This window comes from Pelophylax lessonae (genome assembly GCF_965119305.1).
Source record: "Pelophylax lessonae genome assembly, contig: HAP1_SCAFFOLD_280, whole genome shotgun sequence".
NCBI classification, from domain to species: Eukaryota; Metazoa; Chordata; class Amphibia; order Anura; family Ranidae; genus Pelophylax; species Pelophylax lessonae.
In genome coordinates, this window is record NW_028120062.1 from 83,168 (window position 1) to 100,686 (window position 17,519).

A 17,519-nucleotide genomic window follows, 5' to 3' on the forward strand; every position below is an offset into this window, starting at 1 on the left:
ACTCTCCGGTGTAATGGATCCTCTGAGGTTCGGTGTGTACAGATCTCTCTGATGATGGTTCTGGACTCTCCGGTGTAATGGATCCTCTGAGGTCCGGTGTGTACGGATCTCTCTGATGATGGTTCTGGACTCTCCGGTGTAATGGATCCTCTGAGGTCCGGTGTGTACAGATCTCTCTGATGAGGATTCCGGACTCTCCGGTGTAATGGATCCTCTGAGGTCCGGTGTGTACAGATCTCTCTGATGAGGATTCCGGACTCTCCGGTGTAATGGATCCTCTGAGGTCCGGTGTGTACAGATCTCTCTGATGAGGATTCCGGACTCTCCGGTGTAATGGATCCTCTGAGGTCCGGTGTGTACAGATCTATCTGATGATGGTTCTGGACTCTCCGGTGTAATGGATCCTCTGAGGTTCGGTGTGTACGGATCTCTCTGATGATGGTTCTGGACTCTCCGGTGTAATGGATCCTCTGAGGTCCGGTGTGTACGGATCTCTCTGATGATGGTTCTGGACTCTCCGGTGTAATGGATCCTCTGAGGTCCGGTGTGTGTACAGATCTCTCTGATGAGGATTCTGGACTCTCCGGTGTAATGGATCCTCTGAGGTCCGGTGTGTACGGATCTCTCTGATGAGGATTCCGGACTCTCCGGTGTAATGGATCCTCTGAGGTTCGGTGTGTACAGATCTCTCTGATGATGGTTCTGGACTCTCCGGTGTAATGGATCCTCTGAGGTCCGGTGTGTACGGATCTCTCTGATGATGGTTCTGGACTCTCCGGTGTAATGGATCCTCTGAGGTCCGGTGTGTACAGATCTCTCTGATGAGGATTCCGGACTCTCCGGTGTAATGGATCCTCTGAGGTCCGGTGTGTACAGATCTCTCTGATGAGGATTCCGGACTCTCCGGTGTAATGGATCCTCTGAGGTCCGGTGTGTACAGATCTATCAGATGAGGATTCTGGACTCTCCGGTGTAATGGATCCTCTGAGGTCCGGTGTGTACGGATCTCTCTGATGATGGTTCTGGACTCTCCGGTGTAATGGATCCTCTGAGGTCCGGTGTGTACAGATCTCTCTGATGAGGATTCCGGACTCTCCGGTGTAATGGATCCTCTGAGGTCCGGTGTGTACAGATCTATCTGATGAGGATTCTGGACTCTCCGGTGTAATGGATCCTCTGAGGTCCGGTGTTTACGGATCTCTCTGATGATGGTTCTGGACTCTCCGGTGTAATGGATCCTCTGAGGTCCGGTGTGTGTACAGATCTCTCTGATGAGGATTCTGGACTCTCCGGTGTAATGGATCCTCTGAGGTCCGGTGTGTACGGATCTCTCTGATGATGGTTCTGGACTCTCCGGTGTAATGGATCCTCTGAGGTTCGGTGTGTACAGATCTCTCTGATGATGGTTCTGGACTCTCCGGTGTAATGGATCCTCTGAGGTCCGGTGTGTGTACAGATCTCTCTGATGAGGATTCTGGACTCTCCGGTGTAATGGATCCTCTGAGGTCCGGTGTGTACGGATCTCTCTGATGATGGTTCTGGACTCTCCGGTGTAATGGATCCTCTGAGGTTCGGTGTGTACAGATCTCTCTGATGAGGATTCCGGACTCTCCGGTGTAATGGATCCTCTGAGGTCCGGTGTGTACAGATCTATCTGATGAGGATTCTGGACTCTCCGGTGTAATGGATCCTCTGAGGTCCGGTGTGTACGGATCTCTCTGATGATGGTTCTGGACTCTCCGGTGTAATGGATCCTCTGAGGTCCGGTGTGTGTACAGATCTCTCTGATGAGGATTCTGGACTCTCCGGTGTAATGGATCCTCTGAGGTCCGGTGTGTACGGATCTCTCTGATGATGGTTCTGGACTCTCCGGTGTAATGGATCCTCTGAGGTTCGGTGTGTACAGATCTCTCTGATGAGGATTCCGGACTCTCCGGTGTAATGGATCCTCTGAGGTCCGGTGTGTACAGATCTATCTGATGAGGATTCTGGACTCTCCGGTGTAATGGATCCTCTGAGGTCCGGTGTGTACGGATCTCTCTGATGATGGTTCTGGACTCTCCGGTGTAATGGATCCTCTGAGGTCCGGTGTGTGTACAGATCTCTCTGATGAGGATTCTGGACTCTCCGGTGTAATGGATCCTCTGAGGTCCGGTGTGTACGGATCTCTCTGATGAGGGTTCTGGACTCTCCGGTGTAATGGATCCTCTGAGGTTCGGTGTGTACGGATCTCTCTGATGATGGTTCTGGACTCTCCGGTGTAATGGATCCTCTGAGGTCCGGTGTATACAGATCTCTCTGATGATGGTTCTGGACTCTCCGGTGTAATGGATCCTCTGAGGTCCGGTGTGTACGGATCTCTCTGATGATGGTTCTGGACTCTCCGGTGTAATGGATCCTCTGAGGTCCGGTGTGTGTACAGATCTCTCTGATGAGGATTCTGGACTCTCCGGTGTAATGGATCCTCTGAGGTCCGGTGTGTACGGATCTCTCTGATGAGGGTTCTGGACTCTCCGGTGTAATGGATCCTCTGAGGTCCGGTGTGTACAGATCTCTCTGATGATGGTTCTGGACTCTCCGGTGTAATGGATCCTCTGAGGTTCGGTGTGTACAGATCTCTCTGATGATGGTTCTGGACTCTCCGGTGTAATGGATCCTCTGAGGTCCGGTGTGTACAGATCTCTCTGATGATGGTTCTGGACTCTCTGGTGTAATGGATCCTCTGAGGTTCGGTGTGTACGGATCTCTCTGATGAGGGTTCTGGACTCTCCGATGTAATGGATCCTCTGAGGTCCGGTGTGTACAGATCTCTCTGATGAGGATTCCGGACTCTCCGGTGTAATGGATCCTCTGAGGTCCGGTGTGTATAGATCTCTCTGATGATGGTTCTAAACTCTCCGGTGTAATGGATCCTCTGAGGTTCGGTGTAATGGATCCTCTGAGGTTCGGTGTGTACAGATCTCTCTGATGATAGTTCTGGACTCTCCGGTGTAATGGATCCTCTGAGGTCCGGTGTGTACGGATCTCTCTGATGATAGTTCTGGACTCTCCGGTGTAATGGATCCTCTGAGGTCCGTGTGTACGGATCTCTCTGATGATGGTTCTGGACTCTCCGGTGTAATGGATCCTCTGAGGTCCGGTGTGTACGGATCTCTCTGATGATGGTTCTGGACTCTCCGGTGTAATGGATCCTCTGAGGTCCGGTGTGTACAGATCTCTCTGATGATGGTTATGGACTCTCCGGTGTAATGGATCCTCTGAGGTCCGGTGTGTACAGATCTCTCTGATGATAGTTCTGGACTCTCCGGTGTAATGGATCCTCTGAGGTTCGGTGTGTACGGATCTATATGATGAGGATTCTGGACTCTCCGGTGTAATGGATCCTCTGAAGTCCGGTGTGTACAGATCTCTCGGATGATGGTTCTGGACTCTCCAGGGGAATGGATCCTCTGAGGTTCGGGGTGTACAGATCTCTCTGATGATGGTTCTGGACTATCCGGTGTAATGGATCCTCTGAGGTTCGGTGTGTACAGATCTCTCGGATGATGGTTCTGGACTCTCCGGTGTAATGGATCCTCTGAGGTCCGGTGTGTACGGATCTATCTGATGAGGATTCTGGACTCTCCTGTGTAATGGATCCTCTGAGGTTCGGTGTGTACAGATCTCTCTGATAATAGTTCTTGACTCTCCGGTGTAATGGATCCTCTGAGGTTCGGTGTGTACGGATCTCTCTGATGATAGTTCAGGACTCTCCGGTGTAATGGATCCTCTGAGGTCCAACGTGTACAGATCTCTCTGATGATGGTTCTGGACTCTCCGGTGTAATGGATCCTCTGAGGTTCGGGGTGTACAGATCTCTCTGATGATGGTTCTGGACTCTCTGGTTTAATGGATCCTCTGAGGTCCGGTGTGTGTACAGATCTCTCTGATGAGGATTCTGGACTCTCCGGTGTAATGGATCCTCTGAGGTTCGGTGTGTACGGATCTCTCTGATGATAGTTCTGGACTCTCCAGTGTAATGGATCCTCTGAGGTCCGGTCTGTATAGATCTCTCTGATGATAGTTCTAGACTCTCCGGTGTAATGGATCCTCTGAGGTCCGGTGTGTACGGATCTCTCTGATGATAGTTCTGGACTCTCTGGTGTAATGGATCCTCTGAGGTCCAGCATGTACAGATCTCTCTGATGATAGTTCTGGACTCTCCGGTGTAATGGATCTTTGAGGTCCAGATCTCTCTGATGATGGTTCTGGACTCTCTGGTGTAATGGATCCTCTGAGGATCGGTGTGTACGGATCTCTCTGATGAGGATTCTGGACTCTCCGGTGTAATGGATCCTCTGGAGGTCCAGCATGTACAGATCTCTCTGATGATAGTTCTGGACTCTCCGGTGTAATGGATCTTTGAGGTCCAGATCTCTCTGATGATGGTTCTGGACTCTCCGGTGTAATGGATCCTCTGAGGTCCAGTGTGTACGGATCTCTCTGATGATAGTTCTGGACTCTCCGGTGTAATGGATCCTCTGGAGGTCCAGCATGTACAGATCTCTCTGATGATAGTTCTGGACTCTCCGGTGTAATGGATCTTTGAGGTCCAGATCTCTCTGATGATGGTTCTGGACTCTCCGGTGTAATGGATCCTCTGAGGTCCGGTGTGTACGGATCTCTCCGATGATGGTTCTGGACTCTCCGGTGTAATGGATCCTCTGAGGTCCGGTGTGTACGGATCTCTCCGATGATGGTTCTGGACTCCCAGGTGTAATGGATCCCCTGGAGGTCAGGTGTGTATGGACCTCTCTGATGAGGATTCTGGACTTCCCAGTGTAATGGATCCTCTGAGGACCGGCGTGTGCACATCTCTCTGATGAGGATTCTGTGTGTAATGGATCCTCTGGAGGCCAGGTGTGTATGGACCTTGTAACGGACCGTTTCAGCAGACAAGGGGTTAAAATCCGTTTAGGCGATATGCCCCTTTCTGAGAGACAGGCACAGCTACTGCAGAACATCAAACTCCCGAACTGGATACAAAATAGCACTCCAACCTGGAACCTCACGAATAGCTGCTAGCAGACGAACAGGAAAAGCATACATCAGCTTACACTCCTAGCAATCAGTCTCCAACAGCATACAGTGAATCCCCCCAAGAACGAGACAAAGCTCCGAGTTGAAGGTCAAGCAGTGGTCTGTTTATTGAGGGCTACCTGCCCCTGTATTTATGCAGGTCTCCCACCTGGTGGACACTCCCCTAGGGGACCAAATGAAAGACTGTGACACAGGCAGACATGTATCACATTACAGACTCACAGAAGCAAAACATCCCCAGATAGCTCAGGTCTGCTCATTAACATGTTCATCAATAGTTTCAGACCCAACCAACTCAGTTAATCAGTAGACATTCCTCAGGAGGGGGCTGCTGGAAACCACCCCCCCCCTCTCTCTGCAGCTAAAGCTAGTTTTCACAGCGACCTCTATCCTGGAGACAATGGAATATATAATTAGGTTTAGCTTCCAGGATAGAGGCAAGACTCCATTACACACATGGGGACCCAAATACAGTATTATGCTTTAAAATATATAAAGTTACTTTTTATACACTAAACATAGACATGTTACATATCCCCAGATAGCTCAGGTCTGAGTGCACATTATTAGGTGAATGGCACTCAGACCCCACGAATACATCGCCATGGAGTCAAAGTCTTTTAAAGTCTGGTCCATAGTCCAAAGGCAGCAGGCGGGCAACCAGGCTCCTCCAATGCAATGGGGCGAGATTGGTCTCGTCACAGACCTCTTTGATGAAGATGCTGGGCTCTCTGAGGACTGGCCTGTATGGATCTCTCTGATGAAATTTCTGGGCTCTCCAGTGTAATGGATCCTCTGTGGACCGACGTGTATGGACCTCTCTGATGATGATTCTGTGTGTAATGGATCCTCTGAGGTCCAGTGTGTATGGATCTCTCTGATGAGGATTCTGGACTCTCCAGTGTAATGGATCCTCTGGGGTTCGGTGTGTATGGACCTCTCGTGAGGATTCTGGGCTCTCCATGGTAATGGATCCTCTGTGGACCGGCGTGTATGGATCTCTCTGATTAGGATTCTGGACTCTCCAGTGTAATGGATCCTCTGAGATCTGGTGTGTATGGCCCATTTACTGCTGACACCACCCTTCGATCGGCCATATTGCTAGAGATGAAAATCATAATGTGTGCAATGGCTCACTTGCAAACTCCAAGCACACAACTTCCCTGAGGAGGGATACAAATCACCATCATAGAAAAAAAAAAAAAAAAGAGGAGGCGGGTTTAATATTACAAATCTTTATTAAAATAAATCTCTGTATGAAATAAATATCAAATATAATAAATATATATTCTCCTCAGAATATCAGGCCCAGCGGGTGTAAACTAACCCACCTGGGAGGAGGTTAATGGAGGCTGAAAGGGCGATCCCTGTGCCTAGGTGGAGCCATTGCCTGTGCATGGGGGAGGAAGGAGTGTGATCAGGGTGGTGAGCGATGTCTGGGCGAGGAGGCCAGCTAGGAGGTGGTATACCAGTCCCTGGGCCCAGCAAAGGGGTGGCTACCACTTGCAGAAGATTACTTGGCACTTGAAATGTCTGGGCCCAGGGTGACTCTGAGAATATTGGAAGTGTCATCCTTCATCTTGCCCGGAGGTTGTGGCACCATCAGTGGACCTCACCCGAGGGGCCCTTCATGACACGACTTGGCTCTCCCAAGGTGGGCTCGGCCTATTCCAGATCTTGAAGGAACCATTCAAGGGGCCCCTCATCCTTCTGACACTTCTCGGCCCTCCCAGGGCAGGCTCAGCCCATTCCAGGCCTTGTGGACACGTAGAGAAAGCCACTGGCGCTGGTTGTGCGGCAGGTAAGAATCATGGCTGTGTCGCGGTACGCGTCTGGAGACGTCCCCGTCCCACACTCTTCTTTCCAGGCTGTCCAGACTCTGCAGACTGTCCGACATGCTGTCCACAGCCACCCGGCACAGAGGAGGACCTGAGCAGGGGAGGGAAGATTAGAGGGTGGAGACACCAGAATACATGAACAACACTCATAGGAGGGAAGATAAGAGGGTGGGGATACCAGGAGAATGGGGGAAGGGAAGGAAGATTAGAGGGTGGAGACACCAGAAGAATACATGAACAACACTCATAGGAGGAAAGATAAGAGGGTGGAGACACCAGAAGAATACATGAACAACACTCATAGGAGGGAAGATAAGAGGGTGGGGACACCAGGAGAATGGGGGAAGGAAGATTAGAGGGTGGGGACACCAGGAGAGTGGGGGAAGGGAAGGAAGATTAGAGGGTGGGGACTAAGAGGGAAGATTAGAGGGTGGAGACACCAGAAGAATACATAAACAACACTCATAGGAGGGAAGATAAGAGGGTGGGGACACCAGGAGAATGGGGGAAGGGAAGGAAGATTAGAGGGTGGGGACACCAGGAGAGTGGGGGAAGGGAAGGAAGATTAGAGGGTGGAGACACCAGAAGAATACATGAACAACACTCATAGGAGGGAAGATAAGAGGGTGGAGACACCAGGAGAATACATAAACAACACTCATAGGAGGGAAGATAAGAGGGTGGGGACACCAGAAGAATACATAAACAACACTCATAGGAGGAAAGATAAGAGGGTGGGGACACCAGGAGAGTGGGGGAAGGGAAGGAAGATTAGAGGGTGGGGACTAAGAGGGAAGATTAGAGGGTGGAGACACCAGAAGAATACATGAACAACACTTATAGGAGGGAAGATAAGAGGGTGGGGATACCAGGAGAATGGGGGAAGGGAAGAAAGATTAGAGGGTGGGGACACCAGGAGAGTGGGGGAAGGGAAGGAAGATTAGAGGGTGGAGGCACCAGAAGAATACATGAACAACACTCATAGGAGGGAAGATAAGAGGGTGGGGACACCAGGAGAGTGGGGGAGGGTAAGGAAGATTGCAGGGTGGAGGCTGAGAGAGGAGGACAGGAACACATGAACATTCATAGCATGAGAAGATCGAGTGGGGGAGAGGAGGGGGTATTAGAGGACGGACACAGCAGGACAGTGGGGGAGGGGAGGGAAGGGGAAGGAAGATTAGAGGGTGGAGACACCAGGAGAGGACTACAGGAAGGGGAGGGAATATTAGAGGGTGAAGGCTGAGAGACCAGGAGAGTGGGGGAGGGGAAAGAAAGATTAGAGGGCGGACACATAAGGAGGAGCAGGCGAGGAATATATGAACAGTACTCACAGCATGGGAAGAGCACACAGCTTCCAGACTGAAGATAAGCCTTGCGAGACGGCTGCTGTAAGAGACACACAATGGCGTTGTCAGCCTGAGCGAAAACCGGGAGAGCCAGAGCCGCCTGGACCACTTCTGGAGACAACTTGGACTCCCGAGACCGCAGCACATCCCGCACACTCTCAAAGTCACGTCTGAGCTGGAGAGCGCCCTGCAAACTGAGAGACAAACACCGAGATCACATCAGATATAGAGGCAAGAGGACAGCGTGAGAGACACACCGAGACCACTTCAGTCTTTAACCTTCAGGTTATACGGCCACCTACAGGAGGACTGTACACTGGGGAAAAATAATAAATCTGTAGGCCAGCTTAGGATAAACTTCTACTCCCAGCATGCTTCAGTTTTGCACCACAGCAGTACAAAGAGCATTATCATAAACACGGACTGGGTGGGAGTGGGGGGGGGGGGTGGTGAACTGGTGTCCCTCAATGAACTTCAAAAAAAAAAAAGGGTCAATAACTGTCAAGGACATCCAAAATCAGTTCCACAAAAGGATGGGCGACACAACAAACAAACGCTAAAAGGCCCAAGAAAACAGAATGGAGGAATGTCTGCACCTTACCCCCAAAGATGGCGTCAGATGAATCCTGAACTTCCACCTGATAAAAACTGGAGAACATATAAAAACAGAAGAGGACCAGGAGAGTGTAGGAACAGAAGACCAGGAGAGTGTAGGAACAGAAGATCAGGAGAGTGTAGGAAGAGAAGAGGACCAGGAGAGTGTAGGAACAGAAGACCAGGAGAGTGTAGGAACAGAAGACCAGGAGAGTGTAGGAAGAGAAGAGGACCAGGAGAGTGTAGGAACAGAAGATCAGGAGAGTGTAGGAACAGAAGACCAGGAGAGTGTAGGAACAGAAGACCAGGAGAGTGTATGAACAGAAGACCAGGAGAGTGTAGGAACAGAAGACCAGGAGAGTGTAGGAAGAGAAGAGGACCAGGAGAGTGTAGGAACAGAAGACCAGGAGAGTGTAGGAACAGAAGATCAGGAGAGTGTAGGAACAGAAGACCAGGAGAGTGTAGGAACAGAAGAGGACCAGGAGAGTGTAAGAACAGAAGACCAGGAGAGTGTAGGAACAGAAGACCAGGAGAGTGTAGGAACAGAAGATCAGGAGAGTGTAGGAACAGAAGACCAGGAGAGTGTAGGAACAGAAGATCAGGAGAGTGTAGGAACAGAAGACCAGGAGAGTGTAGGAACAGAAGACCAGGAGAGTGTAGGAAGAGAAGAGGACCAGGAGAGTGTAGGAACAGAAGACCAGGAGAGTGTAGGAACAGAAGACCAGGAGAGTGTAGGAACAGAAGACCAGGAGAGTGTAGGAAGAGAAGAGGACCAGGAGAGTGTAGGAGCAGAAGACCAGGAGAGTGTAGGAAGAGAAGAGGACCAGGAGAGTGTAGGAACAGAAGACCAGGAGAGTGTAGGAACAGAAGATCAGGAGAGTGTAGGAACAGAAGACCAGGAGAGTGTAGGAACAGAAGACCAGGAGAGTGTAGGAACAGAAGACCAGGAGAGTGTATGAACAGAAGATCAGGAGAGTGTAGGAACAGAAGACCAGGAGAGTGTAGGAAGAGAAGAGGACCAGGAGAGTGTAGGAACAGAAGACCAGGAGAGTGTAGGAACAGAAGACCAGGAGAGTGTAGGAACAGAAGACCAGGAGAGTGTAGGAACAGAAGACCAGGAGAGTGTAGGAACAGAAGACCAGGAGAGTGTAGGAACAGAAGACCAGGAGAGTGTAGGAAGAGAAGAGGACCAGGAGAGTGTAGGAACAGAAGATCAGGAGAGTGTAGGAACAGAAGACCAGGAGAGTGTAGGAACAGAAGACCAGGAGAGTGTAGGAACAGAAGATCAGGAGAGTGTAGGAACAGAAGACCAGGAGAGTGTAGGAACAGAAGACCAGGAGAGTGTAGGAACAGAAGACCAGGAGAGTGTAGGAACAGAAGACCAGGAGAATGTAGGAAGAGAAGAGGACCAGGAGAGTGTAGGAACAGAAGACCAGGAGAGTGTAGGAACAGAAGACCAGGAGAGTGTATGGACAGAAGACCAGGAGAGTGTAGGAACAGAAGACCAGGAGAGTGTAGGAACAGAAGATCAGGAGAGTGTATGAACAGAAGATCAGGAGAGTGTATGAACAGAAGATCAGGAGAGTGTAGGCACAGAAGAACAGGAGAGTGTAGGAACAGAAGAGGACCAGGAGAGTGTAGGAACAGAAGAGGACCAGGAGAGTGTAGGAACAGAAGACCAGGAGAGTGTAGGAACAGAAGACCAGGAGAGTGTAGGAACAGAAGACCAGGAGAGTGTAGGAACAGAAGAGGACCAGGAGAGTGTAGGCACAGAAGACCAGGAGAGAGTAGGAACAGAAGACCAGGAGAGAGTAGGAACAGAAGACCAGGAGAGTGTAGGAACAGAAGACCAGGAGAGTGTAGGAACAGAAGACCAGGAGAGTGTAGGAACAGAAGAGGACCAGGAGAGTGTAGGAACAGAAGACCAGGAGAGAGTAGGAACAGAAGACCAGGAGAGTGTAGGAACAGAAGACCAGGAGAGAGTAGGAACAGAAGACCAGGAGAGAGTAGGAACAGAAGACCAGGAGAGTGTAGGAACAGAAGACCAGGAGAGAGTAGGAACAGAAGACCAGGAGAGAGTAGGAACAGAAGACCAGGAGAATGTAGGAACAGAAGACCAGGAGAGTGTAGGAACAGAAGAGGACCAGGAGAATGTAGACACAGAAGAACAGGAGAGTGTAGGAACAGAAGACCAGGAGAGTGTAGGCACAGAAGAGGACCAGGAGAGTGTAGGAACAGAAGAGGACCAGGAGAGTGTAGGAACAGAAGAGGACCAGGAGAGTGTAGGAACAGAAGACCAGGAGAGTGTAGGAACAGAAGACCAGGAGAGTGTAGGAACAGAAGAGGACCAGGAGAGTGTAGGAACAGAAGAGGACCAGGAGAATGTAGACACAGAAGAACAGGAGAGTGTAGGAACAGAAGACCAGGAGAGTGTAGGAACAGAAGAGGACCAGGAGAGTGTAGGAACAGAAGACCAGGAGAGTGTAGGAACAGAAGAGGACCAGGAGAGTGTAGGAACAGAAGACCAGGAGAGTGTAGGAACAGAAGACCAGGAGAGTGTAGGAACAGAAGAGGACCAGGAGAGTGTAGGAACAGAAGAGGACCAGGAGAATGTAGACACAGAAGAACAGGAGAGTGTAGGAACAGAAGACCAGGAGAGTGTAGGAACAGAAGAGGACCAGGAGAGTGTAGGAACAGAAGAGGACCAGGAGAGTGTAGGAACAGAAGAGGACCAGGAGAGTGTAGGAACAGAAGACCAGGAGAGTGTAGGAACAGAAGACCAGGAGAGTGTAGGAACAGAAGACCAGGAGAGTGTAGGAACAGAAGACCAGGAGAGTGTAGGAACAGAAGACAAGGAGAGTGTAGGAACAGAAGATCAGGAGAAAGCTTTGTATATCTGGGGGAACAGAAGCTTGATGCTAAAAAAGGCCAAGGCATGCACACAGATCTAGTGGGGGGAACCCCGACAGGCAAGGAGGAACCTGATTTCTTGAGACCATAAGCTCAGATGTTTGAATCACTTTGAGATCCTGGATCCAAAAGCCGGAGCAACCTTATGGAGGATCATCCAGGTTCTGAAAGAAGCAGCAACCGAAAGATTCCCACAGCCCAAACCACACCCAGGAAAACGGTAGGAAATTGACTTAGTGGACAGAAGCTGGACAGAGAGGCAGAAGAACAATGTAGAGGAGAAGGAAGTCCAGGACCTTAGCACTACCTTGTCCTAATGTAAGATCAGAAATGGTTTGTGACGGTACTAGCCGTCACTATGGGTGACGGATCACCCTGTCCCTGGATTGTAAACCCCTTTGTGTCATTTTCTTATGAGTTTGGGACATTTTATTTTCCCTTTATTCATCCTCTGAACAACTGACTCATGGCATTGAGTTAATGTAATGTAATGTTACAACCCATCCCCCCCCCTCCTGTTTCTGTGTCTAAGTGTGTGGATTCATGGCAGACAATGGTCTGAGTTGGAGACATCTCTCCGCAGGGGGTGTGTATTAAGACTGCAAGTTTCAAATGTACAAATGTTCAGTTCTCATTGGTTGGTCTATGTTCCCCCCCCCCCCCCCTTCTGTGGAAAGGCTAAGGGGAGTGTCCCATAACTTTGTGTAAAACTGTTGTCTTGGAATGTAATAAACAGTTTAAGCTCTGCATGTTTAACCCTCAACACCTGTGTGGATTGTCTCGTGATTGAGGGGTTAAGGGCTGGATATGACTTCTCCGCAGGCTGTGGGTGCGTTTGGAGGACAGGAGACACAGATTCGGCGGATGTGCCCAGCTGGGGTACAAAGATCCGTTACATTGGTTGGCAGCGGTGGGATGTCTCCTGCAGTCCAGGACATCCAAACCACCACCAGGATTCAAGATCTGGGCAGCTGCCGAGGAGAGATACGGGGACCAGCCAGCATGAGAGCGGAGTTCGGGAGGAGGCTGCAAGGCATGCGGAAGCACCATCGGGGACCAGCGACAGAGCACACCAGGCTCGGCTGGGAGGATGTGATCCGCCGGCAACTCTGGCATGAGGCGCTAAGCCACGAGCGGCACCATCAGGGGAAGATCCTTCCCTCCTCCACAGAGATGTACCGGAAGCAGTACCGTGCGCGAGAGGTGTTCCTGAGGGAACGACCGCGAGATGAAGGGAAGACGGAGCTCGGAAGATTGGTCATGGAGGAAATGAGGCTGGACGCCAGCTACAGAGCCCTCCGGTGGTTCGCGGCTCAACTGTGGCCAGGTACAGCAGATGGCAGCCCAACAGAAGGCGTTGGCTATGGCGGCATGGGGCTGCTCCATCAAAAAATGTACGGAGACCCAGACTTTGGGAGCGATGAGGAGTGGCGGCTGGAAAACATCCTGGACTTCCAAGATGAGGTGCTGGACCTCCCCGACGAGGCGTGTGACCTGGAGGAATTGGAGTTCCTGGTTGAGCAGGAATGGGAGCTCGAGATTGCCTACAAGCGGCTGTTTGACGGTGATCAGCAGCCTGGCATGGCTCCCGTTGCCTGGGACTGTCCGAGAGAAATAGCAGACAGTCACCAAGATGAGAAGCAAATGGGGCCAGGGGTGACCCTGCGTTTTCCCGTACTAACTGCAATGGAAGAAGCAGCGATGATACAGAGTGCACTGCGAGCGCTAGAATGCCGGAACGCACCGGAGGTCCCCCAGGCAGCGAGACAAGCTGATAGCATGAAGGTCTCAGAAGGGGGAGTTGAGACAGGCGCTGGAAGGCTGGGAAATGGTGATCAGCAGCAAGTCCAGAGTATCTCATCTGGTGCCCCAGCAGAAGCATTGGCTACTAGCATCAGAAAAAGAGTTGGATCCGGAGAGTCTGAGAGAGGATCTGCGTGAGCCGTTTTCCCAACAGCAGATACCCCCACCGGGAGTAGAGGAAGCAATTCTCCCTCCCCAGCAATTGGACACTATCCCAATGTTCATCCCCCCAGCAGAAGCGCTGGCTACGGGGCAGAGTGCCGCTGGCCTCTGCCCACCCTCAGAGTTAGATCCAGGGAGTCCGAGGGGTGACCTCAGTGAGCCGTTTCCCCAGCACTTGGACACTACCCCAGTGTTTATCGCCCCAGCAGAAGCGCTGGCTACAGGGCAGAGTGCCCCTGGCATCTGCCCAGCATCAGAAAAAGAGTTGGATCCGGAGAGTTTGAGAGAGGATCTGCGTGAGTTGTTTTCCCAACAGCAGATATCCCCACCGGGAGTAGAGGAAGCAATTCTCCCTCCCCAACAATTGGACACTACCCCGGTGTTTATCCCCCCGGCAGAAGCGCTGGCTACAGGACAGAGCGCTGATGGTCTCTGCCCAGCATCAGAACCAGAGATGAAGAATCCGGGAGACAGTCCCTGCAAGATACCTTCTCAGCGGCTCGTAACTACACCAGGAGAAAAGCAAGTACCTTTTTCTCCCCAAATGCATAGCCCTACCAGCCTACATTCCCTACCAGCAGAAGCGCTGGCATCAGGGCAGAGGATTATTCAGCTCCCCCCAATATCTGCAACCCTGCCCTGGATCAGAGGAGTGCAGACAGCTGTTCCCACTCTGCAGCGGCTGTTTTTATTCATGGGAGACCCTATGTGCGGTGTTGCTCCCCAGCGCCAGAGTCGTACTTTTACTTTTCCTGGTTGCCTGGGGTGGAAGTTTGTGACTAACGCAGGTCCAGACCAGTTGAGGGTCAGGAACCTCGTTAGTCTGTTTTTAAAAGGGGAGAAATGTGACAGAACCCTCTGTCACTGTGTGTTTTGGAGGGGACTGTGCGCAAGCCTCCTACCGACAGACTATGGGCCAGAAGATACTGGAGTTTGGCGCTGCAGCCTTTTGACTTTACCATCCACTACTGCCCTGGGAAGCAACGCCGACGATTTATCCAGGCAAACAGACATTGACTCTTTGGGATTTGTTACCCGACTAATTCAGGCACAGACCAGTTGGAGGTCTAGTACCTGGATTAGTCTACCTTTGGGGGGAAGAGATGTGATGGTACTAGCCGTCACTATGGGTGACGGATCACCCTGTCCCTGGATTGTAAACCCCTTTGTGTCATTTTCTTATGAGTTTGGGACATTTTATTTTCCCTTTATTCATCCTCTGAACAACTTACATCCCCCCCCCCTCCTGTTTCTGTGTCTAAGTGTGTGGATTCATGGCAGACAATGGTCTGAGTTGGAGACATCTCTCCGCAGGGGGTGTGTATTAAGACTGCTTGTTTCAAATGTACAAATGTTCAGTTCTCATTGGTTGGTTCCCTTCCCCCCTTCTGTGGAAAGGCTAAGGGGAGTTTCCCTAACTGTATGTAAAACTGTTGTCTTGGAATGTAATAAACAGTTTAAGCTCTGCATGTTTAACCCTCAACACCTGTGTGGATTGTCTCGTGATTGAGGGGTTACGGGCTGGGTATGGCTTCTCCGCAGGCTGTGGGTGCGTTTGGAAGACAGGAGACAGAGGTCCGGCGGATGTGCCCAGCTGGGGTACAAAGATCCGTTACATTGGTTCCTTGAAGGAAAGGTCACCAGTCAGACACTTGCCTCGCAGAAGAGATGCTACAAGAAACACCACCCTGTGGGTGAAGGTAGTGAGAAGAATTTCTCCAATGTGTTTTAACAGCAATTTCTGAGGGACACAAAGAGTGAAAGGTCAACGGTCTTTGAAAGAAGATGGCAGGAGCAGAGACCTGACCCTTGGATGGTACTAAGAGCCAAAAACAGCTGCAAGGATAGCAATCATCCAAAGGAAAAACCTAGAATAGAAGCCCCTCACCCACACCAGGTGCAGAAAGGCTTCAATGAATGATGGTAGAAGAGACTTCCTACCTTCTAGGGAAAAAGCAGTTCAGCGGTGACCATGTCCCTCTGATTCTAAGCTTCTACAACCGTGCCATTAAATTCAGTGGCCATAAATCAGGATAGTAAAAAACAGAATTTTTGTAAAATCTTACCTGTAAAATTCCTTTCTCTGAGTCCTCCGACAGTCGCCGCCCACTTCATATTCATCACCAATGGGGATGTCCCAAAGCAGTGTAAACATGAGGGGTGGGAAGAACACAGCCGCGCCCAAGGCAACGCCGTCTCCCCATCAGAGAAAGGAACCTTACCAAAGGAAGGAAACCAGTTGGGCATAAGAACAAAATACTCGCTCAACAGGAGCAAGAAAACCCAGGGAAAAAACAAAAATCCCAAAAAGCCAAAGAACCCGTAACAAGGGCTCTAGGAAACTGCCGCACTAAGAACCTTGCGGCCAAAGGAAGCATCAGCCGATGCCTGAACATCTACTCTGTAGAATATCGTGAAAGTGTGTACGGTCGACCAAGTCGCCGCCTCACACACCTGGGCCACAGAGGCCCCATGACGACAGGCCCAAGATGTACTCAGAGATCTGGTAGAGTGCGTCTTCACAGGTACAGGGGGAACTTTCCCCCTCAAAGCATAGGCCTGATCAATGGTCCGTCTGATCCATTTGGCGATCGTAGAAGCCGACGCCGCCATGTCCTTCCGAGGACCTCCCGGAAGGACAAACAAGGCATCCGACTTGCGAGAAGACTCAGTCGATGTGAAATAGACTCTAATCGCCCGGACAACATCCAAGGAGTGAAGCAACACCTCCGTCGGATGCTTCGGCTTCGCGCAAAGCGAAGGTTTAACAATGTCCACATTGAGATGAAAGTCCGAAACCCTTTTTGGAAGAAAAGAAGGGTTAGGTCGCAAGACCACCTTGTCTAAATGCACAACCAGACACGGAGACTTGCAGGACAAGGCTGCCAGCCCCGACACTCGACGAGTCGAGGTGATAGCCACCAAAAAGGCGACCTTCTTGGATAACAAAGACAGCGAAATCTCCCTGAACCTTTCAAAAGGAGCACGCTGCAATACTGATAGAACTAGATTCAAGTCCCAAGGGGTAAGAGGGTCCCTCCTAGGAGGGATCAGATGACGTACCCCCCGCACAAAAGTGCTAACCAAAGAATCAGATGCCACAGGCCGTCGAAAAAGAACGGCCAAAGCAGACACCTGACCCTTGATCGTGGCCAGCGCCAGACGCTGGTCAACACCCGTCTGAAGGAAGGGCAACACCCTAGACACCGAATAAGTGTCAGGAGAGAAACCCCTGGATTCGCACCAGGCAAAATACGCCTTCCAAGTACGGTAATAAACCTTCCCCGAGGAAGACTTCCTCGCATTTATTAAGGTGTGAATGAACTCAGGGGAAAGACCCCTGTTCTTCAGGACCTCGGTTTTAACAGCCAGGCCGTCAAGGCCAGCGACTGTAAAGCAGGATGGAAGATCGGTCCTTGCGACAGAAGATCTTCTCGAAGAGGCAGACGCCACGGGGCGTCGATTGCCAGATTTACGAGGTCTGCGTCCCAGGACCGGCGAGGCCAGTCCGGTGCCACAAGAATCACCGTGGTCGGTTCCGCGAAGGAACCTGGACAGCAATTGAATCGGCGGGAACGCATACATCAGTTGGTACTGATGCCACGGGGCAACCAACGCGTCCGACGCGTCTGCCCGAGGATCGCACGTCCTTGCCACGAACCGTGGTACTTTGTAGTTCAGACGAGACGCGAACAGGTCTACCTCCGGAAGACCCCACCTCGCGCACAACATCTGGAAGACAGCCGGGTGAAGGGACCATTCTCCCTGGTCCAGGGTTCGACGGCTC

At 51.0% G+C, this 17,519-nt stretch overlaps 1 protein-coding gene across 2 annotated transcripts in view; it reads right to left on the bottom strand.

Moving 5' to 3' along the window:
* Positions 1-6,494: 6,494 nt before the first annotated feature.
* Positions 6,495-17,519, bottom strand: part of CCDC142 (coiled-coil domain containing 142) — a 50,949-nt gene continuing 39,924 nt past the window's right edge. For both annotated transcript variants that reach the window (XM_082276116.1, XM_082276115.1), the window contains exons 8-9: positions 8,249-8,457; positions 6,495-7,008 (exon numbers count right to left, since the gene is read on the bottom strand). In XM_082276116.1, the coding sequence (XP_082132242.1) occupies positions 6,782-7,008; positions 8,249-8,457 (436 nt within the window). In that variant the 3' untranslated portion in view covers positions 6,495-6,781. The remainder of the gene's footprint in view (positions 7,009-8,248; positions 8,458-17,519) is intronic.